This window comes from Mastomys coucha, unplaced genomic scaffold (assembly GCF_008632895.1).
Source record: "Mastomys coucha isolate ucsf_1 unplaced genomic scaffold, UCSF_Mcou_1 pScaffold11, whole genome shotgun sequence".
Classification (NCBI taxonomy): domain Eukaryota; kingdom Metazoa; phylum Chordata; class Mammalia; order Rodentia; family Muridae; genus Mastomys; species Mastomys coucha.
In genome coordinates this window covers 4,568,378-4,584,377 of record NW_022196893.1, presented here as the reverse complement: position 1 = coordinate 4,584,377, position 16,000 = coordinate 4,568,378, and the positions used below count along the sequence as shown (strand labels likewise).

At 44.5% G+C, this 16,000-nt stretch overlaps 1 protein-coding gene across 7 annotated transcripts in view; it reads left to right on the top strand.

The window, feature by feature from the left end:
• The window catches only part of LOC116073759 (maestro heat-like repeat family member 5), an 81,829-nt gene that overhangs the window by 29,753 nt on the left and 36,076 nt on the right, over positions 1-16,000 (top strand). For all 7 annotated transcript variants that reach the window (XM_031345839.1, XM_031345845.1, XM_031345855.1 and 4 more), the window contains exons 5-6: positions 10,413-10,572; positions 11,723-11,775. In XM_031345839.1, coding sequence (XP_031201699.1) covers positions 10,413-10,572; positions 11,723-11,775 — 213 coding nt within the window. The remainder of the gene's footprint in view (positions 1-10,412; positions 10,573-11,722; positions 11,776-16,000) is intronic.

Here is a 16,000-nt window from a genome sequence, read left to right as displayed (position 1 = left end):
CTCCTGGTTTGCTTGATTCTTTGTATAGTTCTTTTTGTTTCTGTTTGGTTGATTTCAGCCCTGAGTTTAATTATTTCCTGCCTTCAACTCCTCTTGGGTTAATTTGCTTCTTTTTGTTCTAGAGCTTTTAGATGTGCTGTCAAATTGCTGGTGTATGCTCTCTCCAGTTTCTTTTTAGAGGCACTTAAAGCTATTAGTTTCCCTCTTAGGAGTGCTCTCATTTTGTCCCATAAGTTTGGGTATGTTGTGGCTTCATTTTCATTAAACTCTAGAAAGTCTTTAATTTCTTTCTTTATTTCTTCCTTGACCAAGTTATCATTGAGTAGAGTGCTGTTAAGCTTCCATGTGTGTATGGACATTCTATTGTTTATGTTGTTATTAAGGAGCAGCCTTAGTCCATGGTGATCTAATAGGATGCAAGGAATTATTTCAATGTTCTTGTATCTGTTGAGGCCTGATTTGTGACAAATTATATGGTCAGTTTTGGAGAAGGTACCATGAGGTGCTGAGAAGATATACCATAAGGTATATCTTTTTGTTTTAGGATAAAAAAGTTCTATAGATATCTGTTAAAACCATCTGTTTCATAACTTCTGTTATTCTCACTGTGTCTTTGTTTAGTTTCTGTTTCCATGATCTGTCCATTGCAGAGAGTAGGGTGTTGAAATCTCCCACTATTATTGTGTGTGGTGCAATGTGTGCTTTGAGCTTTAGTAAAGTTTCTTTTATGAATATAGATGCCCTTGCATTTGGAGCATAGAGATTTAGAATTGACAGTTCATCTTGGTAGCTCTTACCCTTGATGAATATGAAGTGTCCCTCCTTATCTTTTTTGATCACTTTAGGGTGAAAGTCGTTTTTATTTGATATTAGAATGGCTACTCCAGCTTTTTCCTTGGGACCATTGGCTTGGAAAATTGTTTTCCAGCCTTTTATTCTGAGGTAGTGTCTGTCTTTGACACTGAGGTTGGTTTCCTGTATGCAACAAAATGTTGGGTTCTGTTTACTACCCAGTCTGATAGTCTATGTCTTTTTATTGGGAAATTGAGTCCATTGATATTAATAGATATTAAGGAAAGGTAGTTGTTGCCTCCTGTTATTTTTGTTGTTAGAGTTAGAATTCTGTTCATTTATTCAATTTTGTTGGAAAATTACTTTTTTGCTTTTTCTAGGATGTAGTTTCCCTCCTTATATTGAAGTTTTCCATTTATTACCCTGTGAAAGGCTGGATTTGTGGAAATATATTGTGTAAATTTGGATTTGTCATGGAATACTTTGGTTTCTCCATCTATGGTAATTGAGAATTTTGCTGGGTATAAATGCTAGCCTGGGCTGGCATTTGTGTTCTCTTAAGGTCTGTCTGACATCAACCCAGGATCTTATGGATTTCATAGTCTCTGGCAAGAAGTCTGGTATAATTCTGATAGGTCTGCCTTTATATGTTACTTGACTTTTTTCCCTCACTGCTTTTAATATTCTTTCTTTGTTTTGTGCATTTGGTGTTTTGACTATTATGTGGCTGGAGGAATTCCTTTTCTGGTCCAGTCTATTTGGAGTTCTATAGGCTTCGTGTATGTTCATGGACATCTCTTTCCTTAGGTTATGGAAGTTTTCTTCTATAATTTTGTTGAAGATATTTACTGGCCCATTACATTGGGAATCTTCACTCTCTTCTATACCTATTATCCTTAGGTTTTGTCTTCTCATTGCATCCTGGATTTTCTGGATGTTTTGGGTTAGGAGCTTTTTGCATTTTGTGTTTTCTTTGACTGTTGTGTCAATATTTTCTATGGTATCTTCTGCCCCTGAGATTCTCTGTTTTATCTCTTGTATTCTGTTGGTGATGCTTGCATCTATGGTTCCTGATTTCTTTCCTAGGATTTCTATCTCCAGAGTTGTCTCTCTTTGTGATTTCTTAACTGTTTCTACTTCCATTTTTAGGTCCTGGATGGTTTTGTTCAATTCCTTCACCTGTTTGGTTGTGCTTTCCTGTAATTCTTTAAGGGATTTTTGTGTTTCCTCTTTAAGGGCTTCTACTTGTTTACTCATGTTCTCCTGTAATTTTTTAAGGGATTTTTTTCTCTCTAAGGGTTTGAACCTGTTTACTTGTGTTCTCCTGTATTTCTTTAAGGGAGTTATTCATGCCTTCTTAAATTCCTCTATCACCATCGTGAGATATGATTTTAGATTCAAATCTTGCTTTTCTGGTGTTTTGGGACTTGCTGTGGTGGGAGTACTAGGTTCTGATGAAGCAAGTAATCTTGGGTTCTGTTGGTAAGATTCTTATGTTTGCCTTTCGCCAATCTGTTGATCTCTGGTGTTAGATGTTCTTGTTGTCTCTGGCTGGAGCTTGTTCCTCCTGTGGGTCTGTAAGCCTGTGTCAGCACTTCTGGGAGATCAGCTCTCCTCTGGTAAGACCCGTGTGCAGAGGGCTGTGGATTTGCTGTCCCTCCTGAGTCCTGGGTTGGAGCACTCCCTGAAGGCAAGATCTCTGCTTGCGGGGAAGGGGCAGAGGGGGCAATGGATCCGCAGTCCCTCCTAGGTGAAGAGGGAGGTAGAAATGATCCTGTGCCCTGGCTGCCCTGCCACTTCTGAGGCCTATGCCTCCAGGCTGGACCCGCCTTAGAAAGTCACTGGAGAGAAAATGGAGATCTCACCTGAGTCCCTGGGTTGGAGCACTCCCTGGAGGCAAGCTCTCCGCTTGCGGGGAAGGGGCAGAGAGGGCTGTGGATCCTCCGTCCCTCCTAGGGGTAGATAGAGGTAGAAAGAGTCTGATAGTATTTTATTGAAAGATGTTCATTTAAGAACTTTATGTCTCTATCTCTGTCTCTGTCTCTCTCTGTCTCTGTCTCTCTCTCTCTCTCTCTGTCTCTCTCTCTCTCTCTCTCTCTCTCTCTCTCTCTCTCTCTCTGTGTGTGTGTGTGTGTGTGTGTGTGTGTGTGTGTGTGTGTGAGAGAGAGAGAGAGAGTGTGTTCATGCCTTCATATGATGTAGGTATTGTTTTGGTTTCAGTGTGAAGTGTCCCTCACAGGTTCATATGTTTGAACACTTGTAATCTAGTAAGGCTTTGTTATAGAATGGGAGGTCACTGGAAAGCAGGCCTTGAAAATTATAGACTTGACCTACACTATCTCAAGTTCTCTCTGCTTTCTAGCATAGCAAGATGTTAGGAATTCACCTACAAGATCTGTCATGCTTTTTCCACCATGAGGGACAATCCCCTCTGAAACTGAAACTGAGCTAAGCTTCCACTGAATTATCTTTATCAGATTCTGTGGCACAGCAATGTGAAAGGTAACCAACTTGGACATCAGGATACTATGGGCTTTGTAGAATGAGGTTGATATTCTCCCACTCCATGGAATGATACAATGTAAGGAGTCCTGATGTTAATCCTTTAAAGGCCTACCAAGATCTGGGATTCCTTTGTTAGGCTGTCTCATCTGCACTGTTCATTCTACATCTGCCAGGTTGTTTCTGGCCACTTGATTTAATTTGGTCAGGTCATGTGTTCCTGGGATTTTATCCATGTCTGCTAAAGTAGTCCCTAATGACCCTCTGACTTTCATTGGTGTCGGTTATAGTGTTCCCCTGCCCCCACTTCATCTCTAACTTTTGAATTGTTTTTTCTCTCTTTTGGTTAACTTTGCTAAGAGTTGCAGGTGTCTCTGCAACCTTCATAGCAATTGAGTAATGAGCCATGGAGGGCAAGAAGACAGCTCAGCTCAACAGGACTCAATATCTGGCCTTCATTCAAACCTCAGGAATCTGACCCCCACATGGTTTATTTTAGGGTTATTAAAACACAGCACAATCTTTAAAAAAAAATTTTTGTGTGTGTGATAATCAACTAAATCCCAAATATACAATAAAGCTTACCTAAATCTCTTTGAGGAACAAAGTAAGCTAAATCCAAATCAAATCTGACTACATTGAAGCTCTTTGTTAAAGTACCTCCACATCTTCCGTAAAGACGGGGTCTATAGATTAACTAACAAATGCAAGCTGATGAGATGGGTCTGGAGAAGGGCCTGGTGGCAGAAAGCTCCCTGCCACCCAGATTGTGCAAAGGTCACCAGGCTAGAAAGCATACCTACCCCAGACCGCTGGGCTGACATCAAAGTTTTCCATGCTTTCCCCTGAAGGAACAACACTGAGGGATTAACATTCTGGGTGCCCCCTTCAAAGAGTTTGTAATACTGTGTGTCTTTCCAGAAAACCAGCTCACCAAGTCACAGCATCTTTCCGTTGTCTTTAAGTCCCCTTGTCACTCCCTTCCTCCTCATCAATTCCATCTCATCTAGTAGTTTACTCTTGTTCTCTAAGAGCTTGAGATACTTCGTTGAGCTTTTTATTTGAGTTATTTCTCTTTCTGATGGTTGCAGTGGTGTTGGAGGAGGAGGAGGAGGAGGAGGAGGAGGAGGAGGAGGAGGGGGGAGATTATTGTTGTTGTTGTTGTTGTTGTTGTTGTTGTTGTTGTTGTTTTAATGTAAGCACTTGACCATGAACTTCCATTTTAGAACCACCTTTGTTGTATTCTGGGAGGCTATGCTTTCATTTTCATTTGATTTTTAGGAATCTTTTTTAATTTCTTCAGCAACTCACCTCTAGAGTGTACCATTTAGCCAATGTATGTTTGTATAGTTTCTGTAGTTTCTCTTGATATTTATTTTCGATATGTATGTTCTATTATGATCTGATAAGGTACAATGAATTTATTTCAGGTTTTCATGTACATATTGACTTGTCCTATAAACTATCAGTGGAATTTGTTTTTAAGAAAACTCTGTAGCTCTCTTTCTCCATTTCTCTGTAGTTTTTATTTCTCTATTAATTTTTAAGGGAAGGTTGATGAATATGGCATCTGGATTGTCAGCTCTTTCCTCTCTGCACTCAAGGAGGATTTGAAGCTTCTGTCCTGAGAATGATGTCAGTCAGATCAGCTGGGCTTTTTTTTTTTTTTAAGACTTATTTATTTATTATATGTAAGTACACCGTAGCTGTCTTCAGACGCACCAGAAGAGGGCATCACATCTCATTACGGTGGTGGTTGTGAGCCACCATGTGGTTGCTGGGACTTGAACATGACCTTCCAAAGAGCAGTCGGTGTTCTTCCCCGCTGAGCCATCTCACCAGCCCGATCAGCTGGGCTTTGAGCTGACATTTTCTTCTTGAATATTCAGCCCTGTGTCTTTGTTTCTGTAGTCCTGGCTTTTTAACTATAATAGCACTGAGTGATTCTTCCCTGGGCATTTGGGGTTCTAAATTACTCTTGTTCTCAGGTGCCCTCTCTCTCCCCTCTTTTGGGGGGTGGTTTTCCACTGTATTTCTCCCTGAGTAGGTTTTCCTGGGCCTTGTGTTTGTATTCTAGCCCCTTTTCCTACCCATTGGTTCTCATTGACTTTGTCGTTATCCCTCAGAGTTCCCATAACTTATAGCCTTGCTTATTTGTTCTTTTATTGGTCTCTGAATATAAGTTCCCTTCAATATCACATGCCTTTAATCCCAGCACTGGGAGGCAGAGGCTACCAAATCTTTGTGAGTTCAAGGCCAACCTGGTCTACAGAGTAAATTCCATGTTATACAGTTTCTCTGCTATACAGAGAAACTCTGTCTCAAAGAGGAAAAAAATTTCTTCAACCTCATGTTAAATTCCTAATTTTGTATCTTACTTGGCCTTTCATATTGGTGGTTCTTTGTTTCCGGCGTTCTCTGTTTGATAAGCTAAGAGTTTCCTTTCCAGGATTTCTGTTCGACTGTTGTTCTGTTAGTTGTTTTCAGACATTCAGTTTTCTTATTGAACTCCTCGGTGTTGCTGGCTCTTCCCGCCCAGGTTTTGTGGATGTCTTTCTACTTCTTTATCTGCTTGTTTCAATCCACTTTACTGTTACTTTGTATCTTTTTATTAGCACATTGGCATATGAACCCTCTTCATATCTTTGATTTAGTAGCTGAAGAGTCATGATCTTTTGCAGGAGAGACACTGCCTTGCTTTTTTGTGTTTCTTGTGTTCCTGAGCTGTGTGGTTTGCTCATCTATTGGGGTATTTGCTTCTTCCAACTTTATTCTGGAGTCTTCCTAGCCTTTCTCTTTGAGGGTTAATTCCCAAGCACCACTCAGAGATGAGAAAACAAGCTACTATAACAGCAACAACACCAAACCAAAGCAGATAACGAAACATAATTAAACTCAATTAACACTAACTGCTATGCCACCAATAACTGCAGAAAAGAAAATGGCAAAAAATGCTGTAGATAGAGTTATCTGTCAAGGTACAGTGGTTAAGGTAAGCAATAAAGTATGTATATAATAATAATAATAATAATAATAATAATAATAATAATAATAATAATAATAATAATAAATGAAATAGGGCTGCAGAGATGGCTCTGCAGATAAGAACACTGACTGCTCTTCCTGAGTTCAATTCCCAGCAACCACATGGTGGCTCACAACCATCTGTAAATGAGATCTGATGCCCTCTTCTGGTGTGTATGAAGACAGCTTCAGTGTACTCATATAAATAAAATGAAATAAGGGGGCAGGAAAGGGGAAAAGGAAGAAGGGGGCTCAAATAAAAGACAGAAAAGAGTGAAGAGGGTGAGGAAGAAGGAGAGAGCAAGAGATGAAAATCTGAACAGAAAAGAACAATTTGCAAATAATATTAGACAAAGATGGGGTGGAAAATACAAGGGTTTTTTTTACAAGTAAAATAAACTAAACAAGCCTGGGCTGCTGAGCTGGCTTGATGCAAACCTAGAGATCTGGCTGTATTCCTGGAACCTGCACAGAGGTGAAATAGAAAGCCAGCTCCACAAAACTGTCCTCTGACTCCGACATGTATAGCTAGGCACATGTGCCCACACGCTGTCCACATAGGCATACTAAGAATTTATAAGGATTTGTTTTCATTTTTTTGATGTGTGTGTATATGTGTGCGTGCATGTGTGTGTGTGTACATGCATGCGTGCATGCGTGTGTGTGTGCGTGTGCGTGTGCGTGTGCGTGTGCGTGTGCGTGTGTGTGTGTGTGTGTGTGTGTGTGTACTCACGTACATGCACCCAAAGAGGCCAGAAAATGGTGTTGGATCCCTAAAGCTACAGTTACCGTGACTGTGAGCTGCCCAACATGAATGCTGGGAACCAAACTTGGGTCCTCTGCAAGAGCAGTATGTGTCTTAACTGTTGAGCCTTCTCGCCAGCCTCCAACACCCCTCTTTTTCCTCAAATTTTATAACACATGTAAATGAAGCTTTGCCCTCACCCCATCGCACCCCAGTCTAGGGGTGTGGGGGAGCCAGGGCTGGAGCTTAGTTTTATTTCTGTTCCCTGCACAGCTTGTCTTTCTCTGTCACCTCTTTCAAGAATCCTGCTGCTCCTCTCTCTAACTCTTTGGAATAAAAATCCACCACCACCCCCCATTACTGTGACACTTCTCATTCACAGTCACACACTGGCAGATTCTAACGTGTCACCACCTCTTCAGAAGTCTAATTTTCAAGAGATCTCAATTTTGTTCACAGAGCGGTCCTCTTTCATTTCCCCGTCTGGGTGTTAGGGAAACCAGCCTCTCTCTGGTCTCCGCTTTCCCACCTCAGGTGCTGCAGGAGCCCGTGACCTTGGAGCTGTGTGGGCGGCTCCAACATCCAGCAGCTCTGAGACTCTAGGCACCAGCAGGGCATCCCTCAAACCAAGGAGGCTCTACACACTCTACCTGTTGGTGGCTTCTCCATCTCAGGGCTCAGTCCCCAGGCTGCCTGCCCCCTTTAGACACTGTCACCGCATTAGCTGTCATACCCATTCCCCTGACCAACAACCACAGACCAGGATGCCCACAACCACCGCCCCGTCTTCACTTAATTATCTCAAGCAGCTAAGGGAACTCAGGGGAAGAGACTCTCTCGAGCATATTCATTTGTTACAAGAGAAACTACAAAGCATACAGATGAAAATGTGCTTTAGAAGGATGTGTGGGGAAGGAAAGGCGCATCCCTGCCCTCTTCAGGTACTCCCAGTTTCCAGAAACTTCTCTGGGTTGAGCTGTCAAGGAATCTGTGAACCCTGACCTTTCTGGTTTCCATGCAGACTCTAATTCCTGTAAATGACCTGGCTGGAGGAGCAATCAAGGTCTGTCTGCTCAGGCACTTCCTGTCCCTGTGAGCAACGTTCCTCCCTCCAGGCCACAGGGCAGGATCTCCCTGGAATAAGGAAGTGCTACCATGGGACAGGGCAGTTCTGAAGGTCTCTGACCTGCTCCAAGGCAAACAGGCAGAGAAAGTTGGTTTCTGCAAGCCTGCCTTGGGGAATGTGATGATGGTTCATCCCTGCTGTTAACCTGACAAACCTGGGAAGAGGGAACCTCAGCTGAGGAGCTGCTTCTATCAGTCTGGGCTTCGTGCTTGTCTGTGGGGCATTTTCACGACTGCTCATTGATGGAGGAGGGCCTAGCTGTCCTAGGCAGCTAGGCCTGGGCTCGATAAATAAGGTAGCAGACTTATTAAGGAGAGAGCCGATAAGCAGTATGCTTCTAGTTTCTGCTTCAAGCTCCTGCCTTGAGCTCCTGCTTTGGTTTTCCTACGAGCGGGTTGTAACCTACAAGGTGACATAAACCCTTAAGGGCTTTGGTCATAGTGTTCATCATAGCTACAGATAATTCTAGATTTTGTGCTCTACCGTGTGTGAAGAGGGGACTGTGAGCAAGGAACCATGGATAAAAACAAAAGGCATATGTTCTCACAGCACACACAGCTTGTAGCATCCAGGGAGGTCACCTCCCCTTCTTGTCCCGGTTGACATCAATCAGCTTTCACTTTTTGTTTAGCATGAGTACATGTTTGTGGTGGCCATGTGTGTGTGCACATGTGCACCCTTGCACATGGAGGCCTCAGGTGACATTCCTCGGGAGGACACTGTTTCTTCAGACATTGTCCTTCACTGGGACATGGAGCTCATTGATTATGAAAGGCTGGCCAGCCAATCCTGGGGACCCACCCTCCCCTGCCTCCCCTGCCTCCCCAGCAGGAGGATCACAAACATGCATCCCCATGCCTTGCTTGTTTTAGTGAGTTGAATTCCGGGTCCTTGTACTTTCCACAGTCAGTACTGTATCAACTGAGTGGACTCCCTCGCCCTTAAAGAGTTTTACCTGATGTGTTTGTCTCTGTCCAGCCTCTCGCTTTCTCCAGTCAGTTGTTTCTGGGTTGTACTGGGTAGCAGGTTGTGTGGTTTCCTCCCTGTAATGTCCAGAGTTCTGCCCAGTGTGGCTTGTCCTCCAGCCCCTTCACTGCCACCAGAGTTCCAAAGGTTAAGGAGCTGAGACCACTGGTCCCTCTAGATGCAGGGGATGGTGCTGAGTGAGGGGGCCCAGATCTCAGTGTTCCCTGCTGCTGGCATAGCCTTAGGTTTTCAGTTCCCTTGTCCTTCAGTTCCTGGCTTTCAGAACATGACTACTGTTGCTCCCTCTTTTTAATCTCCTAAATATAGTTTTAGATGAGGGACTTCTGTGATGGTTTAGAGGGTTTTGGGGGGGGGTTGTTTGTTTGTTTTTAATTGCAAATTCAGATTCAATCCAGTGTGTTAATGAGAGGCCCTAACAACCGTGCCTATAATAGGCTGTAAGTGCTATATGGATTTCATAGGACAATTTCCTGCATCACGGGGAGAGCAGGAGGGGGGAGGGGCCTCAGACATCTACCCTCTACTGATGCTGCCAAACCATAAAACTATTGAGCAGGCGGCTGTACCCTGCTGAATCCACCTCTCTCCAACCCCACCCAACAGCACCCTGAGTGGGTGGGAGCAGGTTTGGCAAAACATAGCACACTTGCTGAGAAGAGCATTGTGTGGCACCCAGCCGAGCTGTAGACACCGGGCTCCTAGCTGCCTGGGGATAACCCTCATGCAGGCAGACCGCGAGCTGCTTTGGCAGTCCAGAGTCCACTGCTGCGGAGCTTTACAAAATACTGGCTGTCCAGGTTGAGGTCTTATGGTGGAAATGTGGCCTCTGCTCAAAACTCATGGTGACAAAGAACTGGGGGTGGGGGCAGGGAGGTGATTGATGTCCTGAGCTGCCTGGGCTCCAGGGGAAAGGTGATGTTAGCCAGAGGCCCTATGAGTGGGTGTCCTGAAAGTAGGCTCAGGAATGGGCTTACAAATGAACATGGATTTGACTGGAGCAAGAGGGATTGGAGCTCCAGGCTGGGACAGAGCAAAGACAGCACTTGTGCTCTGGACTCTAGAAAGCCCAGCATCAGGAGGCAGCCCATCTCAGGTTCCCTTAGCCTGTATCCTATCCAAAAGATGGCTCGGTAAAAGCTGTACACGTGGCATTGCCTGGCTTGGTACATGCCATTCTTGCCCTGTTCCATCTGTCCCCACCCCACCCCTGACCACCACCCTTCTTCCCCTGCCCAGGAACTGGATGATATATATCAAGATGCAGCCAGCAGTATGTTACTGGCCCTCTGTCGGCATTCATGGCCAGCAGTGGCTAAGCACTTGGAGACGGAGCTCCTGACGGGTGTCTTCCCACACCGCAGCCTGTTGTATGTGATGGGCATCCTGATCTCTGAAGGTACGTGCCGCCATAGGATGGAACAAGAGACAGGCAATAAGAGGAGAGTATGAAGGGCCTTTGGGATGGACCACTCTCTACCCATGGCTAGAGTTACACATGGGGCATGCATGCTGAAGCCCTAAGCCCCCACAGTTCAACCAGCTCTCTCAGCAGCTCTGAGCTCCATGCCTCACAAGCCCTCAGTAGCCCTGGCCATTCTACCTTCCCATGGAAGGAGAACGGATCTCTGTACCACTGTCTTATAGAGTCACGTTGTTGGTGGTCCAGGAGTTGGCACAGACCTGTGAGATGAGATTGTCACTCTGCCCTGACACCTCCCTATACTGGCTGTCACCTTACTCTCTCTTAGACACACAAGGTAGATGAAAATCCCAGTTCAAAGTAGCTTTAATGGCCAGGCTCACCGAAGTTACCTTACCTCAGACCCTGGGCTTTCTGCCTGCTTCTTTCATTCACTTCATTTATTACTTTTTTTCAAATGCATGTGCTAGCCTTTAAAATGCCCAATTGAGAAGGTGCTGGCTATGACAGGGCGGGCTAGCCAGAAGGCCACTATAGAGGGTTTCTGATAGGAGGCAGGCAGTATGAACCACATCTAGTCAGGCCTTGGGAGCTGCAGGTCAGTAGCCAACAAGGTCAGGCAGGAAGAAGAAGAAGAAGGGGGGCTCCAAAGATATGCTGGAAAGTTTGTGCTCAAGCCTGAGACCAGCCAGGATCTGGCTTAGCTCAGCCTCTCCCACTTTTCCAAATTGACAGGCTGGATGGGGGCCCTTCCAGAGGGATCCCCAAAGCAAGGCATCCCTATATGGAAAAGTTCCTAATCTTCCTAAAAGGCCTTCAGCCCCACCAAGTGTCCCTTTTCCATACTTTCAAGGGACCACAGCATACCCCAAAAAGCCATGCTTCAAAGGACCCCCTCCACTTACCAGTGGGAAACAAGGTCCAGAGAAGGCAAACTGTGCCTGGACACAGTGTGCAGACAGTAGTAGGATTCTAGCCCAGCTCTCTAGACCCTGACCCCCATTCCAACTCATGTTCTTCCTACTGGACTATCCTACCATGTCCCTGTGGATCCCACCGGGCAGGAACAGATGGGGTCTGGAGGATGTGCAAGACCTGGCCTGTGGCCTACCTTCTTTTCCCACAGAGGAGCTGCTCAAGAAAGAAGACAGACAGAACTGGAAAGACCTGCTTTCCCAGGTACAGAGGGAGCCCATCACCCCAGAATTTCTGAGGGGTATCAGCAAGTGAGAGACAGCCAGCTTACTCCGGAGCCCCGTTGTGGCCTTTAAGGAAGAGGGAAACAGGAAAGGTGGAGAGATATGGAGAAGGACTGGAGGGAAGAAGGGGAAGCAGGAATGGCAGAAAGGTAGACGGAGAGTCTTCACTTACAGATAAGCACACAGCATAGGGGTAGGAGGTGGCTTGATGGAGGTCACAGGGGTGGGGGGGAGCCAGAATTTGATCTTGGTCTCTAGATACTTGGCGCAAAGTAGATGCTCAACACAGGCAAGTTCATGCCACTCAACTTGGTGGACTAGAAAAGACACAGGGTCCAGAGTTAAGACCTGGGAAGAAGGGAGACAGGCTTGGGTGGACTGAATATGTGAGAACCCAAGTAGCAGTCTCATGGCAGGCCCATCTCAGGCCCTCTCCCAAGTGAGAGGCTTGTACTGGTTTCTGGTCCAAGGTCAACTGCTTATAACTGTGGCCTGGACTGACTTCCTTTGCCTCTCTGTTGCTTAGTTTGCTCATCTGTGAAATGGGTTGAGAGGTGGTTATGAAGGTCTAGTCCAGTGTGGAACCTAAGGGTCCCTGCTCAGTGTTGGCTGTCAGCACTGGGGCAGGCAGCAGGCAGAGAAGCAGGAGTGGGTTGGAGAGATGAAACAGAATGGCAAGAAATCCGTCACTGAGGACTGGAGGACCAGAGACATCAATAGCCACATCCCTCACCACGGTGAATAGGACTTGCCCCTCTCCGCTACACACTGGCTATGTGTCAACATCCAATAAATTTAAAAGGACTAAAACCAAACAGAAGACTTCTATGACCAAAAGTTAAATTAGAGGTCAGTGTTAAAAATATATCTGAAAACATTCCAAATGCTTGGAAATTAAACAAGTCCCTTCTCAGTAAAATGTTAGGGACTAAAGACATCTGAAGGAAAACGAGAAAAATATTTTAAGTGGGTGTTAGTGAAAACATATTCGAACATCCTGAGGTACAAAAAGCTTTTTTTATATTAGTAAGGATATAAAACTTCATTGTCAGAAGCTACCGAGGGAGAACGAACTAAACCCAAAATAAATAGAAAGAAGGAAAAATGCACTAATGCAGAGGCAGGAGAAGTGCCCTAACTACGAGACCAGCCTGGTGTACATAGCAAATACAAAGAAAGGAAAGCGAGTTCATCACAAAAGATCACCATACTAATTAAGAGGGGAAAATGTCTCTTTCAACACAGAATAATTAACAACCACATAAACACTCTTGGTATTAATGGATTCCCTGCAAAACACAGATTGTCAGAACTGAAACAAGAAGAAGCAGAAAGTCTCAGTAGTCCTTGAGAATGGCAATGTGGAATCTTCCCGTTCCAACCAAAGCCCATTTTTCCAGCTGCACAACAAACAGTCCAGTCACTGAACGACATGCTTGCAAGAGTAACGGATTTATTCATTAGCTGCATAGCCAATGGACACAAGAAAGCAGATCTGAAATCCACCTCCAAACCTGGGAAGGGGTGACAGGATCACACTTCATCCTAAGGCACCAGTCAGCTGCAGTGACTAAGACCAGGCGAGGTCTGGTCTGTCTATTCAGGACAACAGCTGGCTTGTTGGGGGTCTTCCTGAGATTTGCTTCCAGCAAAGAAAATGCCCAGTTCTACCTGGAGGAATCCAATGGAGTTCTGTAACCCTATGGAATCCTGTGGAGTTGCTCTGTGGACTCTGTGGACCCCTGCAAAAAGTACACAGCAGCCATCCTTGCTCTCTAGCCTCAAACTGGAGGCATGTAGGGCTGGCAGAGCAATGTCTCCAGTTAGAGATCTGAACCCACAACCTGATGTCCACCTTAGGAAGCCAGACAAGGGGAAGCCTCCCAAACACAAACCAATCAAAAACAACCAAATTCCAAATCAAAAAAATAAAATGAAGTTTGATTCAGGCAGCAGGTTAGATGGATCTCAGAAATACTCAGTGAAAAAAGCATACATTGAAGGATTCTAAATACAGGTAATTCCAGAAAAGTCGACACTAATTTATAATCAGAAAGGGTCGTGCGGGTGTGGAGTCTCGGGAGTTCTGTGCAGATTCCAGGAACTAGAAGGTACATGGAGCTCGCAGTTCTAGTGTGTGCTCAAGTCTCTTGCACTCTGTGCTGTGAACTTTTCTGTACGTTAACTACACCCATATGTTTTAAATAGTAACAAAGATCCATTAGTAAAGGTACTTACACCACCCTAACGACCTGAGTTTAATCTCAGGACCCACACGAAAGAAAGAGCTGACTCCCTCAAGTTGTGTATGGGTGTTCTGTCCTCATGTATGTCTGTGTGCCATGTGTGTGCAGTGCCTGCAGAAAGGGGCAATGGATCTCCTGGAACTGGAGTTCCACATGGTTGTGAACCACCATGTGAGTGCTGGCAACTAAGCTCAGTTCCTCTAGAAGGGCAGCCAGTGCTCTTAACCACTAAGCCATCTCTGCAGGCCATGTGTGTCTGTGTGTGTGTGTCTGTGTGTGTGTTGTATATATGTTATATACACATATATGTTATATACATATATGTTATATATACATGTTACATATGCAAATAGGAGTTGTATACATATATGTGTTATATAACATTGCACATATATAATATATATAATACAATATATATCAATTGGGAATAGATAGGCTTCAAAGTTTCAAATATTCTGATTTTTCTAAGTGATATGGTACCTGCCTTATAGTCCCTGGATGCTCTGAACAGAGTGTAGAGTGCATGCACAGACAGAAACACTGACACTGCCCGTGCGGCAGAGACAGGTATGCACAAGTTCTGCAATCCATGCCACATCAGCTTGGGCCAGATTGAGCCACACACAAAGGAGACTGCAGAGCTATGAGAGGAAAATGTTTCGTTTTCAGAGTTTTGACATTCACATTGCAGACAAGAGGCTCCGGTAATCATCACAGTGAGCAGAGTGAGCAGGTAGAAGGGACTGGGTAAGAAGACAGGACCCCTGCCACACACACACACACACAGAGAGGGGGGGCGGGGAGAGCCTGCTCTGCTGCTTCTGGGTAACCTAAAGGCTTCCCAGGAATCACAATACTCTAGGATCAACCTGGCATCTGTTCTGTATCCTAAAAAGCAGGGAACAGACCAAGAGCAAGAACAGGGCCCAGCCAGGACAAGCAAGCTTTTATCAGGTTCTGCCATCTGATGAGAGCAATCCTCATCTCAGGGATGGAAGTATAAGACTAGGAAATGACAAACAATCCAACCTACAGGGGGCGCTCTAAGATGGTCATCTGCTTCTCAAGACACCCGCCCCCCCTTGGGTTCACAGTGTCTCTCATTTAGGACTTCCTTAGGATAGATCCCTGAAAGATGAGTTGCTTAAACAAATGTGTGTCAATATTGTTTTTTAATTGGTGCTGCCAAAATGTTCACACATACACATACGAAAAGCTGTCAGTTCAATCACCCTGCTACCAAAGAGCACTTCTTTTCCATTACAGATCTGTTGGGCATTTTCAGGGCTGTGCAAACAGGGCCTTGATGAAAGTAAGCGTTGGTGCTCACAAGCACAAGCTGTATGGGGCTGCTGCCTGCTGACACTGTTGCAGAGTAAGGATATAGATAGATAGATAGATAGATCCTTGCACATATATATATATATATATATATATATATATATATATATGCAAGAAGTATACTTAAGTAATGATCAGAGGAGTAGATGCATAAGCCAGCTACAGAGTCATTTATCATGATCAAGGAGTATACACCAAACCATAAGTGTGTCAGGTTTGGCAAGATTGGTGACACATACCTGTTCCTACCAGTGTCACCACATTGCCACAAATTATAATAATAATAATAATAATATTAACAACAACAACAACAATAATAATAATAACCACCAAGGGAGCAAAAACCCTATGACAGCAGCAATAGAAGTCTCCCAACTCCATTTCAACTTAATGGGACATTGTCTGTGGTCCTCAGTTGATGGAAATAATAGTATGAATCTAGTCTTTACACAGTCTTGGACTAAGTTAAGTACTAAATTCCATTTCTTTTTTAAATATTCATTATAGGATAATCATATTGCTAGGATTACAGACACATACAGCAGTGCTTGATTTGTTCGTTGTTCTTGGTTTGGTTTGGGTTGGGTTGGGTTGGTTTGGGTTGGGTTGGTTTGGGTT